The 16,203-nt window shown below is 41.9% G+C and overlaps 2 protein-coding genes across 2 annotated transcripts in view; both read right to left on the bottom strand.

Annotated features, from left to right (window-relative positions):
* The window catches only part of LOC131242071 (glutamate receptor 2.5-like), a 38,445-nt gene extending 23,369 nt beyond the window's left edge, over positions 1-15,076 (bottom strand). The window contains exons 1-5 of the mRNA XM_058240460.1: positions 14,599-15,076; positions 13,138-13,222; positions 12,384-12,414; positions 12,203-12,287; positions 8,869-9,018 (exon numbers count right to left, since the gene is read on the bottom strand). Of these exons, the coding sequence (XP_058096443.1) occupies positions 8,869-9,018; positions 12,203-12,238 (186 nt within the window). The 5' untranslated portion in view covers positions 12,239-12,287; positions 12,384-12,414; positions 13,138-13,222; positions 14,599-15,076. The remainder of the gene's footprint in view (positions 1-8,868; positions 9,019-12,202; positions 12,288-12,383; positions 12,415-13,137; positions 13,223-14,598) is intronic.
* Positions 683-7,719, bottom strand: LOC131242070 (glutamate receptor 2.9-like). Its single transcript, XM_058240459.1, has 5 exons — positions 7,173-7,719; positions 5,810-7,089; positions 2,272-2,587; positions 1,576-1,970; positions 683-1,257 (listed from the first exon to the last, which is right to left on the bottom strand). The coding sequence occupies exons 1-5, from the start codon at positions 7,429-7,431 to the stop codon at positions 874-876; spliced, it is 2,634 nt and encodes an 877-aa protein (XP_058096442.1). The 5' UTR covers positions 7,432-7,719; the 3' UTR covers positions 683-873.
* Positions 15,077-16,203: the final 1,127 nt, after the last annotated feature.

Below are 16,203 nucleotides of genomic sequence, written 5' to 3' on the forward strand. Positions count from 1 at the left end.
TCTGTTGCTAGCCAGGGACAAAACTCCATCTTACACATGGTTGGTGGTGGGGGCTTGAAGGAATGTGCTTGACCCGGCGACTCATTGACCAGAACCCGCTAATCCGGGTTGCCTTTTGAAAAAAACCAGGCACTCATGCAACAGAATCGGCCGGCTCGGGTTTCCTCTGAAAAAGCAGTGGCAGCACTAATGTCAGCCAGAGCAGCTAAGTTGGGCTGATCTTTACTTCTTTAGGGGACCTAGTTTGTTCATCTGGTGGGCCCGACTGTGGGATGGGCCGTGTTCCAAAATTTCTTCCATGAAATGATTGAACTCATATGATTAGCGGGTTGCAAATGGATATTCACCAAATGGTCGATCAGGATCACTCAGTAATCGTAATTTGGACCATAGCCAATGTAGGGGCATGGACCTAGCATCTATGGTCATATTAATTTTTGGCTCGTGCTTGGACTTCTGTCATTTTAGCTTGACCCGACCTGGCTTCAAGAGCATGATTTTCACTTCTCTAAACTTCAATTTCCTTGTGTTGCGGTCCACCTGATCAAGTGATGAAGTGGGAACATTCGCGGGGGTAAACAGGGAGCTGATCAACTTTCGGGACAGGCCAAGATCAGACGCACATTGGAAAAAAAAAGAAGAGGAAAGTGTGGCGATTAGTCTGGACCATCCAAATAGTGGGCCACCTTATGATGGGTGGAGGTCTAAGAAACCCCATTATACAATATATATACACAGTATCCAGCTACAATACAATACCCCAACATGCACGCATACAGAACACTATCCATTGTTGGTGACCCTATCTTGCGGACAACGTCGATCTGCATTGTCATGCTCGACAATGGCCATCTTCTCAGGACAGTAGATCCGTCAGCAGGCAGTCCCTGAGCTCGGACAGCCCACGGGAAGTAGGATCCTGGATTTCATATAGTAGGAAGAAATGGGGCCCAATGCCCACCTCCATATTGTTGGGTCCATCAACATCGTGGACCTCCAAAGCTCCATATACTTTGGGAGTTGGCGTCGCAGGTAGAATACAACAAGTGCACCAACACAAACACTAACTACAATGAGGATGAGGCCCCAGAAGGCACTCACACCGAAACTGTTTATATCGTCTGCGGTAGACGGTGATATCGAGCACTTGGAAGAGGATAGCAGTCCTTTCTCTAACTCCTGCATTTCTCCGCTCTCCATTACTCGTAGTATCGCCTCTGATACATCGGATGCCAATGCCGAGCCCTTTGGAAACACCTGTGTCATTGTATTGAAAGGAGAAATTGGTTACACAAATACGGACGCTTGTAAAATGGAATTTGGTTACCTCGAAGATGGGCCATTGCCCAAAAGTCACCTCCATTGAAGGATCCTGGCCGTCAATTGTTAGGGATCTCCTGATGCATTATCATCTTTAACCATCCTATTCATCCAACGGTGGCGACGCTAGTCCAGCTCATTGCCCCCGTTGGACATAGTTAGAACATCATGGTGCATACACCAAATGTATGGTTTATATAACACCCCACCTGGATCAACAAAATCAAAAGGGAGGAGAGAGAAGCATGTGATTACAAATCCAAATCCGCTGAGCTTGTAGGAAGGTCCAGCCATGGTGTAGCCTTTACAGTACTTGGCAAGGAATACCCTGGCATGTGGGGCCCCTAAGAAGGCCGCGGCAATCTCACCGTTGGATAGTTTCTCAGGATAGTCATCAATGGACGCGATTCTCTTAATATTATATGGACTGAAGCCCAGCGCCTCCAAATACTTCCCTATGAAGGAGTTTTCATTGCAGCCAACCGCTGCTTGAGTCCTCTGGAGGAAAGCGACGTCAGCGACGCTCGGTCCAAGATCTGATACTGTGAGCATCGCTGAGAGATTGGCGGTGTAGTTCGATGATAGGATGAGAACTACGAAGAGCCATGTCGCCACCACCAGCCGCGATAAGTTGCTCTGAAGCGGCTCCCCTGCAGATATAATTTTGTAGTTTTACTGTTACATTGCTGTTTTAGGAGGGGGACCGATCCACTACAAGTTTACACGTACATGTGGTGGTGTACGTGTATGATGCTCTGAACCATTCATTCGTCACTGCTCTATATATATATATGGGCGATGGACCAAAATTCACAGTGGGTCCCTCATGATGGATGGATTGGATCTCGTATGTAGTGGGTCCCTTATGATGGATGGATTGAATCTCGTATGTAGTGGGTCCATCTGGTCATTATTATTATAATCAAAATTGGAGGTGGAAGGGATTCTCACTGTGTGCGAAGAAGTTGGTTGAAATTGCGAACCAGAGCATTGTCCCAATCTGGTCGCCAAACGTGCCTCCGCCGAACTCGACGCTGGTGTCTCTCTCGATTAACCAGATCACCGTTCCAACGAATAAGTTCATTGCTCCGATCAGGACCCACATCGATTTCGTGAACGGCTTCATGAATATCCAGGCCCTCCGCACTTTCTCCGGCTTAACCGTCACCACCATCGTTAGTCCGGATTCCATGTACGGCTGTGAAAATTCTGCGTACTGATATCGGTCGGACAAGATTTCCGTATCGCCGACCGCTGCATCAAAGGTCTGCTCCAACGATGCGATTATCATTGTCAGTATTATTGGTAGAGAGGTTTGCTAAGCACACGCACGTGTACAAGAGACCCCATCTACACGCCAGCACATGTGACAACGTGTCATACGCGTGTGAGATCAAAGCCATGCGTCAGGTGCGTGTCCCACCGTGAAGATTTCCTTGCCCAAAATTCAAGCGAGTCTACTTATATTATTTTAATGAAAAATATAAGTGTCTCCCAATTCATCCGTAGACGGTTTCAACTTTTTGTCAAAGGGCATATGCACGGTGGAATGAATCCGATGGATGGCTTAGATCTGTTACATGTGTGCGATTTGGCCAGCATGCGGTGTCTTGTAGATGGACACGCATGTATAAACATGTGGGCTTAGGAAATTTCCAAGAAAATGAAAAATGATTGAATTATTTTACGAGATATATCGATTTATTTTCAATTATCAAAATAAAAGAGTAATCAAATTGCCGCAAACCAAAATCTCAGAGGATCGGGATTCATTGGGGTCTACCCAAGTTGGGTCGAGCATAGAAGACTCGACCAGGGTGGGAAATTAGGGTTGGAATCCTGATCAGGTGAGCTTGCGGGTAGGGTCCAACCGCAAAGTTGCACCCTTGGGCTGCTAATCACGACCGCATGATGCGTGTGTCCCTTAGCAATGAATGGAAAGGACCTTCTGGAATGGGCGCGGATTAGATACTGACAAGTTCAGTACCCAAATCGCTACTGAAGTGACGTCACCAAGCTATGTGGACCCATCATGATGCGTGTATTGTATCCATGCCATCCAACCATTTGGAGAGATAGTTTTATGGCGTTACAAAAGGAATGAGATAGATCTAAAGTTCAATTGGACCCCACCATAGAAAACAGTGGGGACAGTGACATCCACCGTTCAAAACTTCTTAGGGAACACAGTAGTTTCCGATCAAGTTGATAATTTTGTTTTCACTTCATCTATCTCTATGTTAACTTATGAATAGGTTGGATCTCAAAAAAACATCACGGTCGGCCTTATAAATGTTTCAACAGTGGATGTTACTGCTCCCACGGGCTTTCTGTGGTGGGTCCAGTTGAGCTTTATATCTATCTCATTCTGTTTGTAACGCCGTAAAACAATCTCTAAAAATGGTTGGACCGTATGGATACAACACATGCATCATAATGGGGTTCACATAGCTTAGTGACGTCAGTAGCCATCACCTCGTATCTAATCCGCGTCCTTCTGGATTACCTTTTTCTCGAATGGAATTTGTCACCGCCATTTCAAATCGAGGAAACGTTTGGGCGGTGGGATTAGAAGGGATTAGGTGGGATGGGATTCATCGGATCCTGTGCCAATTCCACTCCATGCTGGAAGAATGGAAAAGCTTGGAATTACTGTAAATGAAATTGCATTCGGTCAAATGAAATTGCATTCGGTCCGTGCCAATTTCACTCAATGTTAGCTAGTTGTGTAGGTCCCACCATGATGTGTGGGCTATATCCACACCGTCCATCCATTTATCGAGATTATTTTAGAGCATGGGCCAAAAAATCAGGTAAATCTAAAGCTCAAGTGGACCCCACTATAGAAAGCAACAGGGATTGAATACTTACCATTGAAAACTTTTTTGGGGCCACATAAGTTTTGGATCTACCTCATTTTTAGGCCCATACAATAAATTAATTATGGTTACAAAACAAATGAACGGTTTAGATATAACACATGTGTGTTATTCTCAGTAATTTCAAATGACAGTAGGTATATCCATTCAATGTACCACCGTATTATCAACAAAGCATGGCAACGCGTCGGTCAGGCGTAGGGCCCACCTCGATATATGTACTGTAAACTTACGCGGTACGTCCGTTTTGCGAGCTGATTTTAGAGTAGGTACCAAATGAAGCTGATCCGGATCTCATTTGGGCCACACCACAGCAAACAGTCGTGATTGACCATTAAATGCTTCTTATGGGCCAAAAAAGTTATGGATCAAGACAGTATATCTGTGTTTTCAGTTCATCACTGTCTACGTGACCTTATCAACAGGTTCGATGCAAATTTGGAAGTTTTTAATGGTGAGCATTCAATCACCGGTGTTTCCTGTGGTGTGGTCCACCTGAAATTTAGATCTGCCTCATTTTTGAGAAATGAGAAGGAGAAATGGATAGACGGCATAGATATTCCAGAAATACAACAATGCGGGCCCCATCGTCATGGTCTGACCGAAGTCGGTGTTCCCCGGACCTGACGGAATCCACTCCCGAAATTTACGGAAAGTTCCCCAGGCTCGTGCGGGGCCCATTATGGATGTTTAGTAGTCCAGACCCTTGATCTTATGCCCTCCATTTTGGATGGAGTATGCTCTGAAAGTCTCCTGATTGAAAGATCCTAGCCCTTCATCCAGTGGAAACGGATTGGCTACTCCCCCTGCCACCAGCCAATGGCTGGTGGTCGCTGTTCTGTGGGCCCCACCATGATGTATGTGTTTCATCCATGTAGTCCATCTATTTTTCAGATCATTTAATGGAATGAGACCAAAATTAATGAGGTATATCCCAATCTCAAGTGGACCACATTACATGAAACAGTGTTGAATGAGCGTCGACCATTAAAAACCTTTTGGGGGCCATAAATGTTTTGGATCAAGCTGATTTTTGTTTTTCCCTTCATCTGGGTCTGTATGACCTAATCAACGGATTGGATGTCAAATAAATACTACATTGGGCCTTAGGAGGATTTTAATGGTGGATATCCAATCACTATTGTTTTCCTGTGGTGTGGTCCAACTTAGATTTATATGCCTCTTATTTTTGGGATTAAGCCATAAAATGAACTGTAAAAATGGATGAACGGAATGGATGAAACATATTCATCATGTTGGGCCCCACAGAGCACCGACCATCACCCACCGGGCTGGTGGCAGGGGGAGTAGCCAATACGTTTCTTCATCCAGTCGCTTACAACCGAAACTAGGCCATAGATTCAACAACGAGGATCTTCTCATTTCCGTGTTTGGGCATTCCCTTCCCAAGTGTCACAGACAATCGTGATGGTTCACCACCGCATTGTACAATGGTGGCACGCATCCCTATGCACGATGTATACGCAAGGCAATCCAAGCCTTCCGAACAGTAGTACCCCAGCTTGGAAGAAGCATAGCTCAAAAAATCTTTGAAAGTCGGCCATTCAGTTGGCCTCAGTACAGTAGCTCGTTAAAATTACGAAACTGACCTTGAGGTACACCTGTTTCACCATTTCGTCGTAGGAGCCATTGTAGGGGACGAGCTCGTATGGCAAATGATACGGCAGACGCTTCACAGCAGCTTCAAACACTCTCACAGAAAATCCAGTAATGTATGTCTTGTTCCGAGACCCATCGTAGCTCACCTTCACAAACTGAGTGAAAGCCGATTTCGCTGGCACTCCAATCCTCAGCTTCTTTTCATCAGCCACCAAATCCATTGTGGCCGTCCATCCACTTGGAATTGAAGGTGGGCCACCGGGCCAGAAGACCTGCCCCAACTCTGCACTTCCTTCTCCGGTCGCATTTTCGGAGAAACCGAATAATGGCGACCAGTGTCCGATCTCTCTGTAACTCCTTCCGACCACATTCACGATCTGGAAAACAGGCGCATTTGCTAACTTGCCGTCTTTGAATCGGATTTCACCGCCCAGTCCCTTGAAATTGCTTGATAAGATTCCATCTAATAAGCTTCGGCCAGAGCTTGATTTGTTATTAGTTCCATGATTGATGGCCCACACAGCATCGTAAGCACGGAGAGCTGAGATTCCTGGGTCTGGATTTGGTTCTTCTTCTTCTGGATATTCTGTTCGGAACTTGCGCCGAAATCTTGAGTAGAAGTCTTGAAATGATGGACTGGATTCAGAGAAGTAGGTCTTGATTCCAATAACACCTTGCATTGAAGAGATGGTGGGGGAGTTGACGGAATCGAGGAGACTTGTAATGGTTTCGGTAGCTATCCATACATAACCTTTCTTCATCATTCCCATTTTCTTCGCCTCAATGAAGAGATGTCCCGCTAACGGCTGTGATGATCGCAAGACGATGAAGACCGTGCAATGACTACTGTTCTTCAATTTCTCTAGTTCTTCTCGGATGACGGTTTTTGGGTTGGATAGAGAAGTGAGAGGCGGTAGAGCCGAGTACCGTTCAATCTCTGATCCCACATCTTGAAGGGCATCAGAGAGAAGGGTGATTATTCCAGGATCCCCACCATAGGCCTTGTCTTCATATATTGCGATTACTCTTCGCCAACGATATGAACCAATGATGGCGGCCACGCATTGCATTTGTATGGAGATATCAGTCGACATCTGAACTAATGAAGGCCATCGGAGAGATGCTGATGGTGGGGTCACTGCCAGCTCTGCTAACGAAATGATCGGCACTTCTTTGGATCTTTCATCCATCTCATCGACTAACGCAACTTCCTGCCAAGTCAGCAGGCCGACGATTGCTTGAACTTGGTCCTTGTCAATGAGTTCTACCACTGAAAAAAGATTAAAACAAAAGGAATCAAACAAAGAGAAATCAAATCACATATAATTCATGGTATTGACTTGAATAAATTACCGGCGGAAGCTGTTCGAAGGGGATTCCCATGCGAATCTCTTACGTGCAGAACTGGGTTGTAGCTGGTAGAGTGAAAGAGATCTTCCACTGCTATTTCTAGAGCTATTCTCTCTTCTTTACCAGCACGAGTGCCAGAATCTATGACGGCGCCGATGCTGCCGATGAAATGTTTTTCCTTACTATTTTCGTCTTGGCTATTTATTGTTATTGCTTTGAGTAGAAAGAGAAAGGTGAAGAAAATGAGAAGAGTACAAGGCATTTCTATCTACAAAGATTCTTGGTTGGTTTTGATGAAGATGAAGATGAGAAAAAGAGGGGGTTTCGACGGTCTAAGCTAAATTTTCTTTTCTTTGGTGAATTACTTAAGATGAACGTTTAAAATATCAGTCATTACAAGATGTATTGGCCGATACGTATTCTGTATCCCTCATGGCTGATATGATAAATCGACACTTGTTGTGAAGGAACGAAAATACATTTTTTATTATAAGAACTGCCTATTGCATCGGAGGTCAACACTAACTTGCATCAAGAAGGTCAACACCAACTTGCATTGAGAAGGTCAACACCAACTTGCATCGGAGGGATAGAGATTGCCAGCCATTGAGTAGTCTACGTTCCAAGTCACTGACTTCACAGGAAGAACAACGGTGAGGTTTAGTGTCCAGATGATCTATCTGATAGGTGGGTGGGAACACTGGACTTGGATTGGGTAGTGACCCCTTCACTACTAAGTCGATGGTCGAAAGCTCTATTGGTCCCATCATCATGTATGTGTTTTATCAACGCCATCCATCCATTTTGCTACTTGCTATGCCCGAATAGCAAATTTGCAACGGACCAAATCCGTCGTAAAATAAAATAAACGACGGATTTCGTTCGTCGCTTGGTACGTGCGTTTACTGTCGTTTTTTTTGCCGTCGCTAAAATTCCGAAAAATGTATCATTAAAATATTAGCGACGGATAAGATCCGTCTCTAATATACGTCGTTATTTTCAGCGTTCAGTTATTAGCGACGGATTTGGTCCGTCGCTAAAATATTTGTAAATAATAAAATGTATTTTCGGATTTTTTTATTTTTGAATCTTACACCTGATAGTCATTCAAAAAATAATTCACACGATTGGATAGCAACAACATCAAACATGGGAGTGAGGTTAGGCAATTTTCATAACCATTATGCACAAGGCACAGCTACCTACCAAGGGAGTAGGGATAGGCATTCTCATGTATCATGACCATCGTAAGTACATACCAAGGGAGACAGAATTACTTTAGTTGATTAATAACGGGTAGAAGTAATTACTTTCATTTCATTCATTAATAACAATGGGACAGAGAGCCTCATCTCTCATGTATCATAATTCTGTTGCAAGTTGTGAGAACAAGCTTTCCTCATGTATCATGATTCTAATTCTACAATTGCCACAAAAGTGATTCTTTAGAATCAAAAGCAATTCATGATGGGCTCTAACAAATAAATGGATCAAAACTTCCAAAGGCGCCATGTGATGAACTGTTACATAGGTTGATTACAAGTGCTATGTAATAGTCCATTGCATAGGTTGATTCCAATCAAGTGAATCAATGTGTTCACACGAACTCAGAACCAAATTACAACAGGAAATAAGCCACCCCAAACTAACATATGAGAGAGAGAGAGAGAGAGAGAGAGAGAGAGAGAGAGAGAGAGACCTGGTTGATGAATGAGTTCTTGCCCCTTGAAGCTGATGGATTGCCAGCCCCTCCATATCCAAAGACATAACGGAGAGCTAACCCTTCCATATCCAAAGATGAATGATTTCTCGCATGCCCGGTACCCTGAGAAGGATTGCAGCAACAGATCTGCAATCAAGACAACCAAATATAGTAAATAAAGCCATTATGTGATGGCATTTTTGTACAATTACATACAACCTTAAATATCAAATGAACTAAACAGACAATTACAAACCAAATGGGCCACCACTAGTTTGTCGGCCAATTGTTTAGTACTTGATCAAACATATCCAATTGGGAAATACATGAAAGCATGATTTTGGATTTATTTGAGTCTAGAGAAAATCTACAGCCTTCTTACTTTTGGAGTGGTAGGTTGGGGTTGGTAGAATACTGTTTCTAAAATGAAAATGAGTACAACACAAACTTCATGAAATAAGCAACTGAAACACCAAGGGGTTTGCCCTTCAAAGTGAAAAGATCTTCGATAGAAATCCCATGATTGGCATTCCAATGTGAAAGAAGCTTCCCAATTAGCAAACATACTAAGGAATCTTAGCAATGGTGGGGTAAATGCACTTAGGTTGCATTTGGATGTTACTATGTTTACTTTAAATTATGGTTCATTTAATCAAATCACCACTGATTTACTTCCGGGGAGGAAGTCATTTTCATTCGCTCGCGGAACTTGAAGATTTATTCCTTCCAAGATTTTTTCTATTTCTTCCTTCATCTATCTTCTTGGAAGATCCATCTTCTTGAAAGGCCCTTCCACCCAGGCTGCATCAGCTGCCCTACTTGATCAAAAGTTGGATTAACCTCAAGTGATTCATCCATCACCAAACAGCAAATCAGATTAAAACTCTTCAATAGATTCACAAATAGCCTCTTTCAGCCATAACATTGGCCTCCCTATGAACTTGGTTGAACGAAATATCTTCTAAATGTCTGTTAACTCCCAAACAAAGATTTCACATCATTCAAACTTCACTGTTGATGCCAACAAAATATCATTTTATTATTATGGGACTGATATTATAGTGGGCCTTAGAAAGCTTTTAATGGTAGACATTGAACCAATATTATTTTCTTATAGTGTAGTCCACTTGTGATTTAGATTTGCATCATATTTTTGCTCATGCCCTAAAATTAAATGGAAAAATGGACGGACAGCATGGATAAAAGACATACATCATGATGGGGTTCACAAAGCTTTTACACTACCTAGCTAATGGGTGTTGGGTCACTAGCCAACACCTAGCACTAGTGACCCCACCAGATGGAAAAATGAATGGACGGCATAGATAAAAGAACTAATACAAGTGACCCAACACCACTTCAGCTAGCTAGCTGGTGTTTAAGCTGTGGGCTCCACCATAAGGCATATCCAAAACTCATGTGCATCATGCCACACAATTTTGTGGGGATTGAATGTTGTGGGTGACAAAAGTTTTGTATTAGAATGATATCTGTGCCTACAGTTTATTTAAGTGATAATAACCCTATGAACAGCATATAAACATCATGGTCAATTTAAGGAAGGTTTCAACTGTAGATGTTTTCAGAGTTTTAAATCTACTTGATTTTTAGATTTTTGTTTTATTGTGGTCTTTTAAAACGGATAGATGGAGTGGCTTTGTCACCGACATCTCTTGTGCCCCACACAGGTGTTGGGGTCCCAAGCAATCCCCCCTCTTTAAAGAGAGGGTGATAATAGAAAATAGCCAATGGTGCACATTCAGATGGGGGAATTGATTTAATTGAACGACCAGGATCCTCCAGTCAGAATGTTCCTCGTACTGTGAAAGATCCATGATTGCTCTACCTGATGGACGGTCGAGATTCACAACCCTGTAACGGGTTTACAATTAGCAATGCCAATTGACCAAGGCTAAGAGGAATCATAGGGTCAATCATTGAAAACAAATTATTTCTATTGGTGTGGCCCACTTGAATCACAAATGGGACTGATTTTTGGGCGGCCCCAGGCATAAATTTTTGTGCGGAATTTAATAATTTAAGTGGATTTCATATAATCATCATATGGGCCCTATAAAAATCAAGGATGGGCGTATCTCTCCTAATTGTTTCCTTAGGTGTGGCCCATCATAATCACAAGTCATTTCCTTTTTTAGCCCTTGGCTTAACATGGGATAACACATCTAATAATCGGAGTGAGTTTCGCATACACGTCATGCTGGGCCACGCCAAATATCAAAGCTAAGATTTTTAAAAAATGAATTTTTATAGGACAGGGTGCCCACCATGACGTGTATGTGAGAGCCAGTCAACCATCAGATATGTTAACACTAGTTAGGCTAGAGCTAAAATTTTGGCTAACTTGTGATTCAGGTAGACAAGGACTGAGAAGAGCACTCATATTTTTTAGAGGGCTCTCTTCCAACCATTAGATGTCAGGCCAATATTTTACCACAGGGCCTAAACTTCAGGCCTATCTCTAATTTAGGAGAGTCATGTCAAGGAAAACAGTTTAGAGGGTGAGCATTGATCTATAACTATTTCCAATGATGTGGTCCATCACTGATGGAGCTGATTATTTGGCCCTAGGCTAACATGGTTAAAGCACCTGGTTGTCAAGTGGATTTCACTTGAACATCATGGTAGGGCCCACCTGAGGAATGTAAATTATATATTAATTTATCAGATTTTTTATTATTATTAATTTATCAGAATTTTATGAGCCCTACCATAACGTATGAGTTATATTCACACTGGTTGTCAGCCGGCTATTCTTAAATCTATAACTGAATGGCCATTTCTCTTGTATGCCCAATATCTTCAGATAGTTTTGGCATAAGTTCAACACCGGCTGCCAACCTAATGCAACCCTCTTTTATCCAGGTTGGGCCCAGCAATGAGAGCACAGGAAGTGGGACAGAATCTGTGTAGAGGAGTTGAGATAAAAAATTTAGCCACATACAAAAAATATAGGACCTAGTAGATACCATAAGCTACAAGGTATCCTCCATTGATAACACGCACGCACGCACGCACACACACACACACATTCATCATCCAACCAACTATTAACAACATTTATAAAAAAATAAAAGATATCCAACCAACTCTTTATAATAATTTGCAACTTAACCTACTAGGAACCATCATGCACCGTAATGTCTTACGGCAGAGCGGGTTCTGAGAATTGATGCAAAGACATTCATATGCACCCTTTACACTACATGCGTAATGTCTTATGGCAGAGAGGGCACTCAGTTTTAGATCATGGCTAGCATTTAAATAACAAGAGCTTGTGAAAGACATTCCCAATGCAAAGACAACAACCAACCTCAAAAAATGTGACAAAAATGCCATTGATTTCCATGCAAATCTGTAGCTACCAATTCCTGCCAAAGGAGATGTTGGGACATATCCTGAGCAGAGAACATGGAAGAAATGCAAGTAAGAATAACTACAGTGCAAGTGCAATGCTTGGAGAATAAAACGAAAACATATTATTAGAAGCTCACCAGTGGTGGAAGGCATTCATATGCATGCCTTCTGAGAACAGAAAATCAATAATAATAAACACAAGATAGAAATGAACCATGATGTGAAAAAAAGAGTCAAAATGAAGCATCCACATTATGTAGGGAGATATAGGTAAGTAAAATGATGACTACAAAGAATCATGACAATGGCAACAAGATGGATGACCATTCAGTCAAGTAGAACATCAATACATAGAGGTAACAAAGACAGGCGTGTCCTGCTATTAACACCTAAGAATCATTTAACCCATAACAACTAAAGTTGCCCTCTTTAATACCACAATGCCTTCTCTACGTCCCGATTTGCTGGCTCAGTTTTGATGCTTCTTGTTGGTAATACTAGGACAAATCAATTAGTCAATTCACTTGCATTGATCTTCTGAAGAAAGTAATCTATGAATGATAAAGGGGTAATGGCTTGCATTCTCCACTTCAAAGTACTAAGCACTAAATAAGAAGAAGAAAACGGCCACAATATGAACTTATTCCTACCCAAAAGTGATCCCAAACAATTTCAAAATCTTGTCAATCTCAGTGAAATATATTTCCCCAAACCTGTCCACTGTCAATCGTCCAAAGTACTTGGCCAATTTTCAGCCCAATCTTAGCCCCCCAATTGTCCTATAAACAGCCCTCAAACACAGACAATCATTTACCTGTAAATCAGTTGCAACTTAAAGTCAATCACTTACAGCTTAAAGAGAGAAAAAACAGCTACTTGATAGCACCAAACCTGTTGTTGCTTCATGTATGAGTACTCACGAACATAACAGTTGAAGAGATGGGCTACACAGATCAGCAACTCGCCATGTTACATCCTATTCATATGAAAAGAAGAACAGATAAAAAAGTTAATACAGTGCACTACAATTTCAGTCAGCATTTTTTTTTGATCAATAAAAAAGCTAAAACCAAAAATAAATGAAAACGTTTTCTTTTTTATCAATAAAATGCTTCGACTAGCATTTTTCTTTTAACTTTTTTCTCCAACTTAATTCAACTGACAGTTGCCAGCCTATTCAATCCATAACTGGTAATTCTGTTTGTTTTGTGCTTTATTTTTTCTTATATAACAGTAATCTACAACATTTTGGTCATTTTGGAACAGCTCAAGAGGCAGGTCTCACCATGATCAGGCTATGTACAAATTATGTAATCTAAATTATGAGCATGCTCTCTCTTGAAATCCAATTCATATAGTGTTTGGCTGCATATCGCAGAATATGATTGCGGCTCGGAATGTGGATGCATCATGAACCAAAAAATCACTTGGAAATACTTAGACATCGCATGCGGCATGCAAGCACTTCAAATCAAATAGTCCAAATTGTAAGGTCGCATTTTAGATGCACTGTGAACCAAAAACTACACTTATTTAATCAGTTTATTTTAAGTTAATGCATGCCTCATGTACAAGTTTTGAATATATACATATCAAGCATCAGACTCTGCAATTGATGGCAAGCTCAAATCAGATTTTTATGCCAAAAGCTAAGATCTCACATCCCAATACATGTGCCAAAGTGGATGTGCATGCGTGTGGAATTAGCAAACAACATAAATTAAGAAATACTACTAAACATCCTTTAAGGAATTTAATCAAACATATGATGTGCAAGTGTAAGATGTTCTAAAGAGTTACCTGAAATTTGTGGTATGTTGTTGAACCTGAAATTTTCAAGGAGTCAGCACAACCCATTGCCAACCTTATGCAAGTGGGTAGAATTCTAGCTACCACTCTTAAGCCACTGCATCTCCAATAAACAATGGAACAAATGAAGTATGCCATTTCTACAATGGGGCCAACCATTTATGACAAACACCCACATCAATTAGCCAATGCTTAACATTCAAACCCAAGATTAAAAACTTATTTTCTTTAATCCTAAAATCCAAAATTCCTAAAATCCTCAGATCCCCGATTCCTAAAAACCCCAATTTGTAAAATCCTCAAATCCCCAATTTTAAAAGTCCTCAAATCCCCAAAATCCTAAAATCCCTAAATCCCCATATTGTAAAATCAGAAAAACCCAATTTGGGGTCCACATTCAAATCTGTAAGCCCTAAAATCTCCAAATCCTGAAATAAGGGTCAACGTTCAAATCAGGAATCTACAAGCTACTAACTCCCAAATTCCTATATCGGCATTAATATTGAGAGAGATTGAGAGAGAGATAGAAAGACATACTTTCACCTGTGTGAATCTGATTCAACCCAAGCTTCAGATCCACCCTTTCCATCAGGCGAGTCACCAGATTTTCGCCATTAGTCCTCAAAAATCATTCCAATCCAAAACTTAGGCCACAACACAAGGAATGCAAAAATTAAGCCTTTAAAAATCATGCTTATTTGAATACAGATCCAAACTAGACCAGATTCTATATGAATCATGCTTGACAGACCCTAAGATCTGGCTCAGATTGGTATGATGTTTACATGGCAACCCCATGAAATGTGCCTTGACCTAATGAACAGTCTAGATCAATGGATTGGGGACTTCTAAATGTCAATAAAGAAAGAGAAATAAATAAATAAAACACAGAAGGTGAAATCCCCAATTCCAAAAATCCTCAGATCCCCAAAATCCTAAAATCCCCAAATCCCTAATTTGTAAAATCAGAAAAACCCCCATTCGGGGTCCGCATTCAAATCTGCAAGCCCTAAAATCCCCAAATCCACATCAAATCAAAAATCCATAAATTACTAAATCCCCAAATTCCTAAATGGGCATTGAGAGAGAGAGAGAGAGAGAGAGAGAGAGAGAGAGAAATACCTCACGTTCGACAAATAGTCGTCAACCGAGCTTCAGAAAGAGAGAGCGAGGGCGTGCGTGGGCAGGGCGTTCGTGGCTCAAAGACACAAGAAAGGTTAGGGAGACAGGAGGGGGGGGGGGGGGGGTGGGATTAGGACGAGAGAGAGAGGAGAGGGGAACGCGGATTAGCTACTGACAGGTTGTGTAGCGAGACTTGCTACTGAAGTGACGTCACCAAGTCTGTGGGCCCACCATGATGTATGTGTTGTATCCACCCTGTCCATCCATTTGGAGATATCATTTTAGGGCATGATCTAAAGAATGAGGCAGATCTAAAGCTTCAGGAGACCCCACGACAGAAAACAGTGGGGAGAGTGATTCCCACCGTTGAAACCTTCCTAAGGCCTACCATGATGTTTATTTGAAATCCAAACTGTTCACCAGTTAACACAGACATGAAAGAAGGTAAAACACGAGTATCAGCTTGATCGAAAACTTTTATGAGCCTTAGAAGTTTTTAATGGTGGGCGTCACTCTCCTCACTCTTTTCTGTGATGCGGACGACTGGAGGTTTGGATTAGACTCATTCTTTGTCTGTTTCCGTAAAATGATCTCTCTGGATGGACGGACGGACGGAGTGGATACAAAGAATACATCGTCGTGGGGCCACAGAACTTAGTGACGCCGGACTGGCTGCTCAACTTGTCAATAGCTAATCCCCCGTCCAGGAGAGGGAGGGATTTCCTGCGGAAGCTTTTCCCAGGAAGTTCCTGCACAAGGATGCTGGGTGGGGCCCACCGAGATGTTTGTGAGAAATCTACCCATCTATCCGTTTTATGAGATCATTTTAGGACGTGCGACCAAAAATTAGGTATATCCAACACTCAAGTGGACCACACGAGAGGAAACAGTGGGAATTCAGTGAGCATCGTAGACATTCAATCAATATTATTTTCCCATGGTGTGGTCCACCTGAGATTTTTATCTACCTCATTTATGTGCTATTGTATTAAAATGATGTCAAAAAATTGATGGATGGTACAAATA

This window comes from Magnolia sinica, chromosome 4 (genome assembly GCF_029962835.1).
Source record: "Magnolia sinica isolate HGM2019 chromosome 4, MsV1, whole genome shotgun sequence".
NCBI lineage: Eukaryota > Viridiplantae > Streptophyta > Magnoliopsida > Magnoliales > Magnoliaceae > Magnolia > Magnolia sinica.

What these genes read in the sequence shown, in the direction of transcription:
- LOC131242070 (XM_058240459.1), bottom strand. Translation starts at nt 7,431, where the DNA reads ATGCCTTGTACTCTTCTCATTTTCTTCACCTTTCTCTTTCTACTCAAA. An exon ending in CCTTCGAACAGCTTCCGCCG is followed by an intron (nt 7,090 to 7,172) that starts GTAATTTATTCA and finishes ATCTTTTTTCAG; the next exon opens with TGGTAGAACTCATTGACAAG. An exon ending in AACCAACTTCTTCGCACACA is followed by an intron (nt 1,971 to 2,271) that starts GTGAGAATCCCT and finishes TTATATCTGCAG; the next exon opens with GGGAGCCGCTTCAGAGCAAC.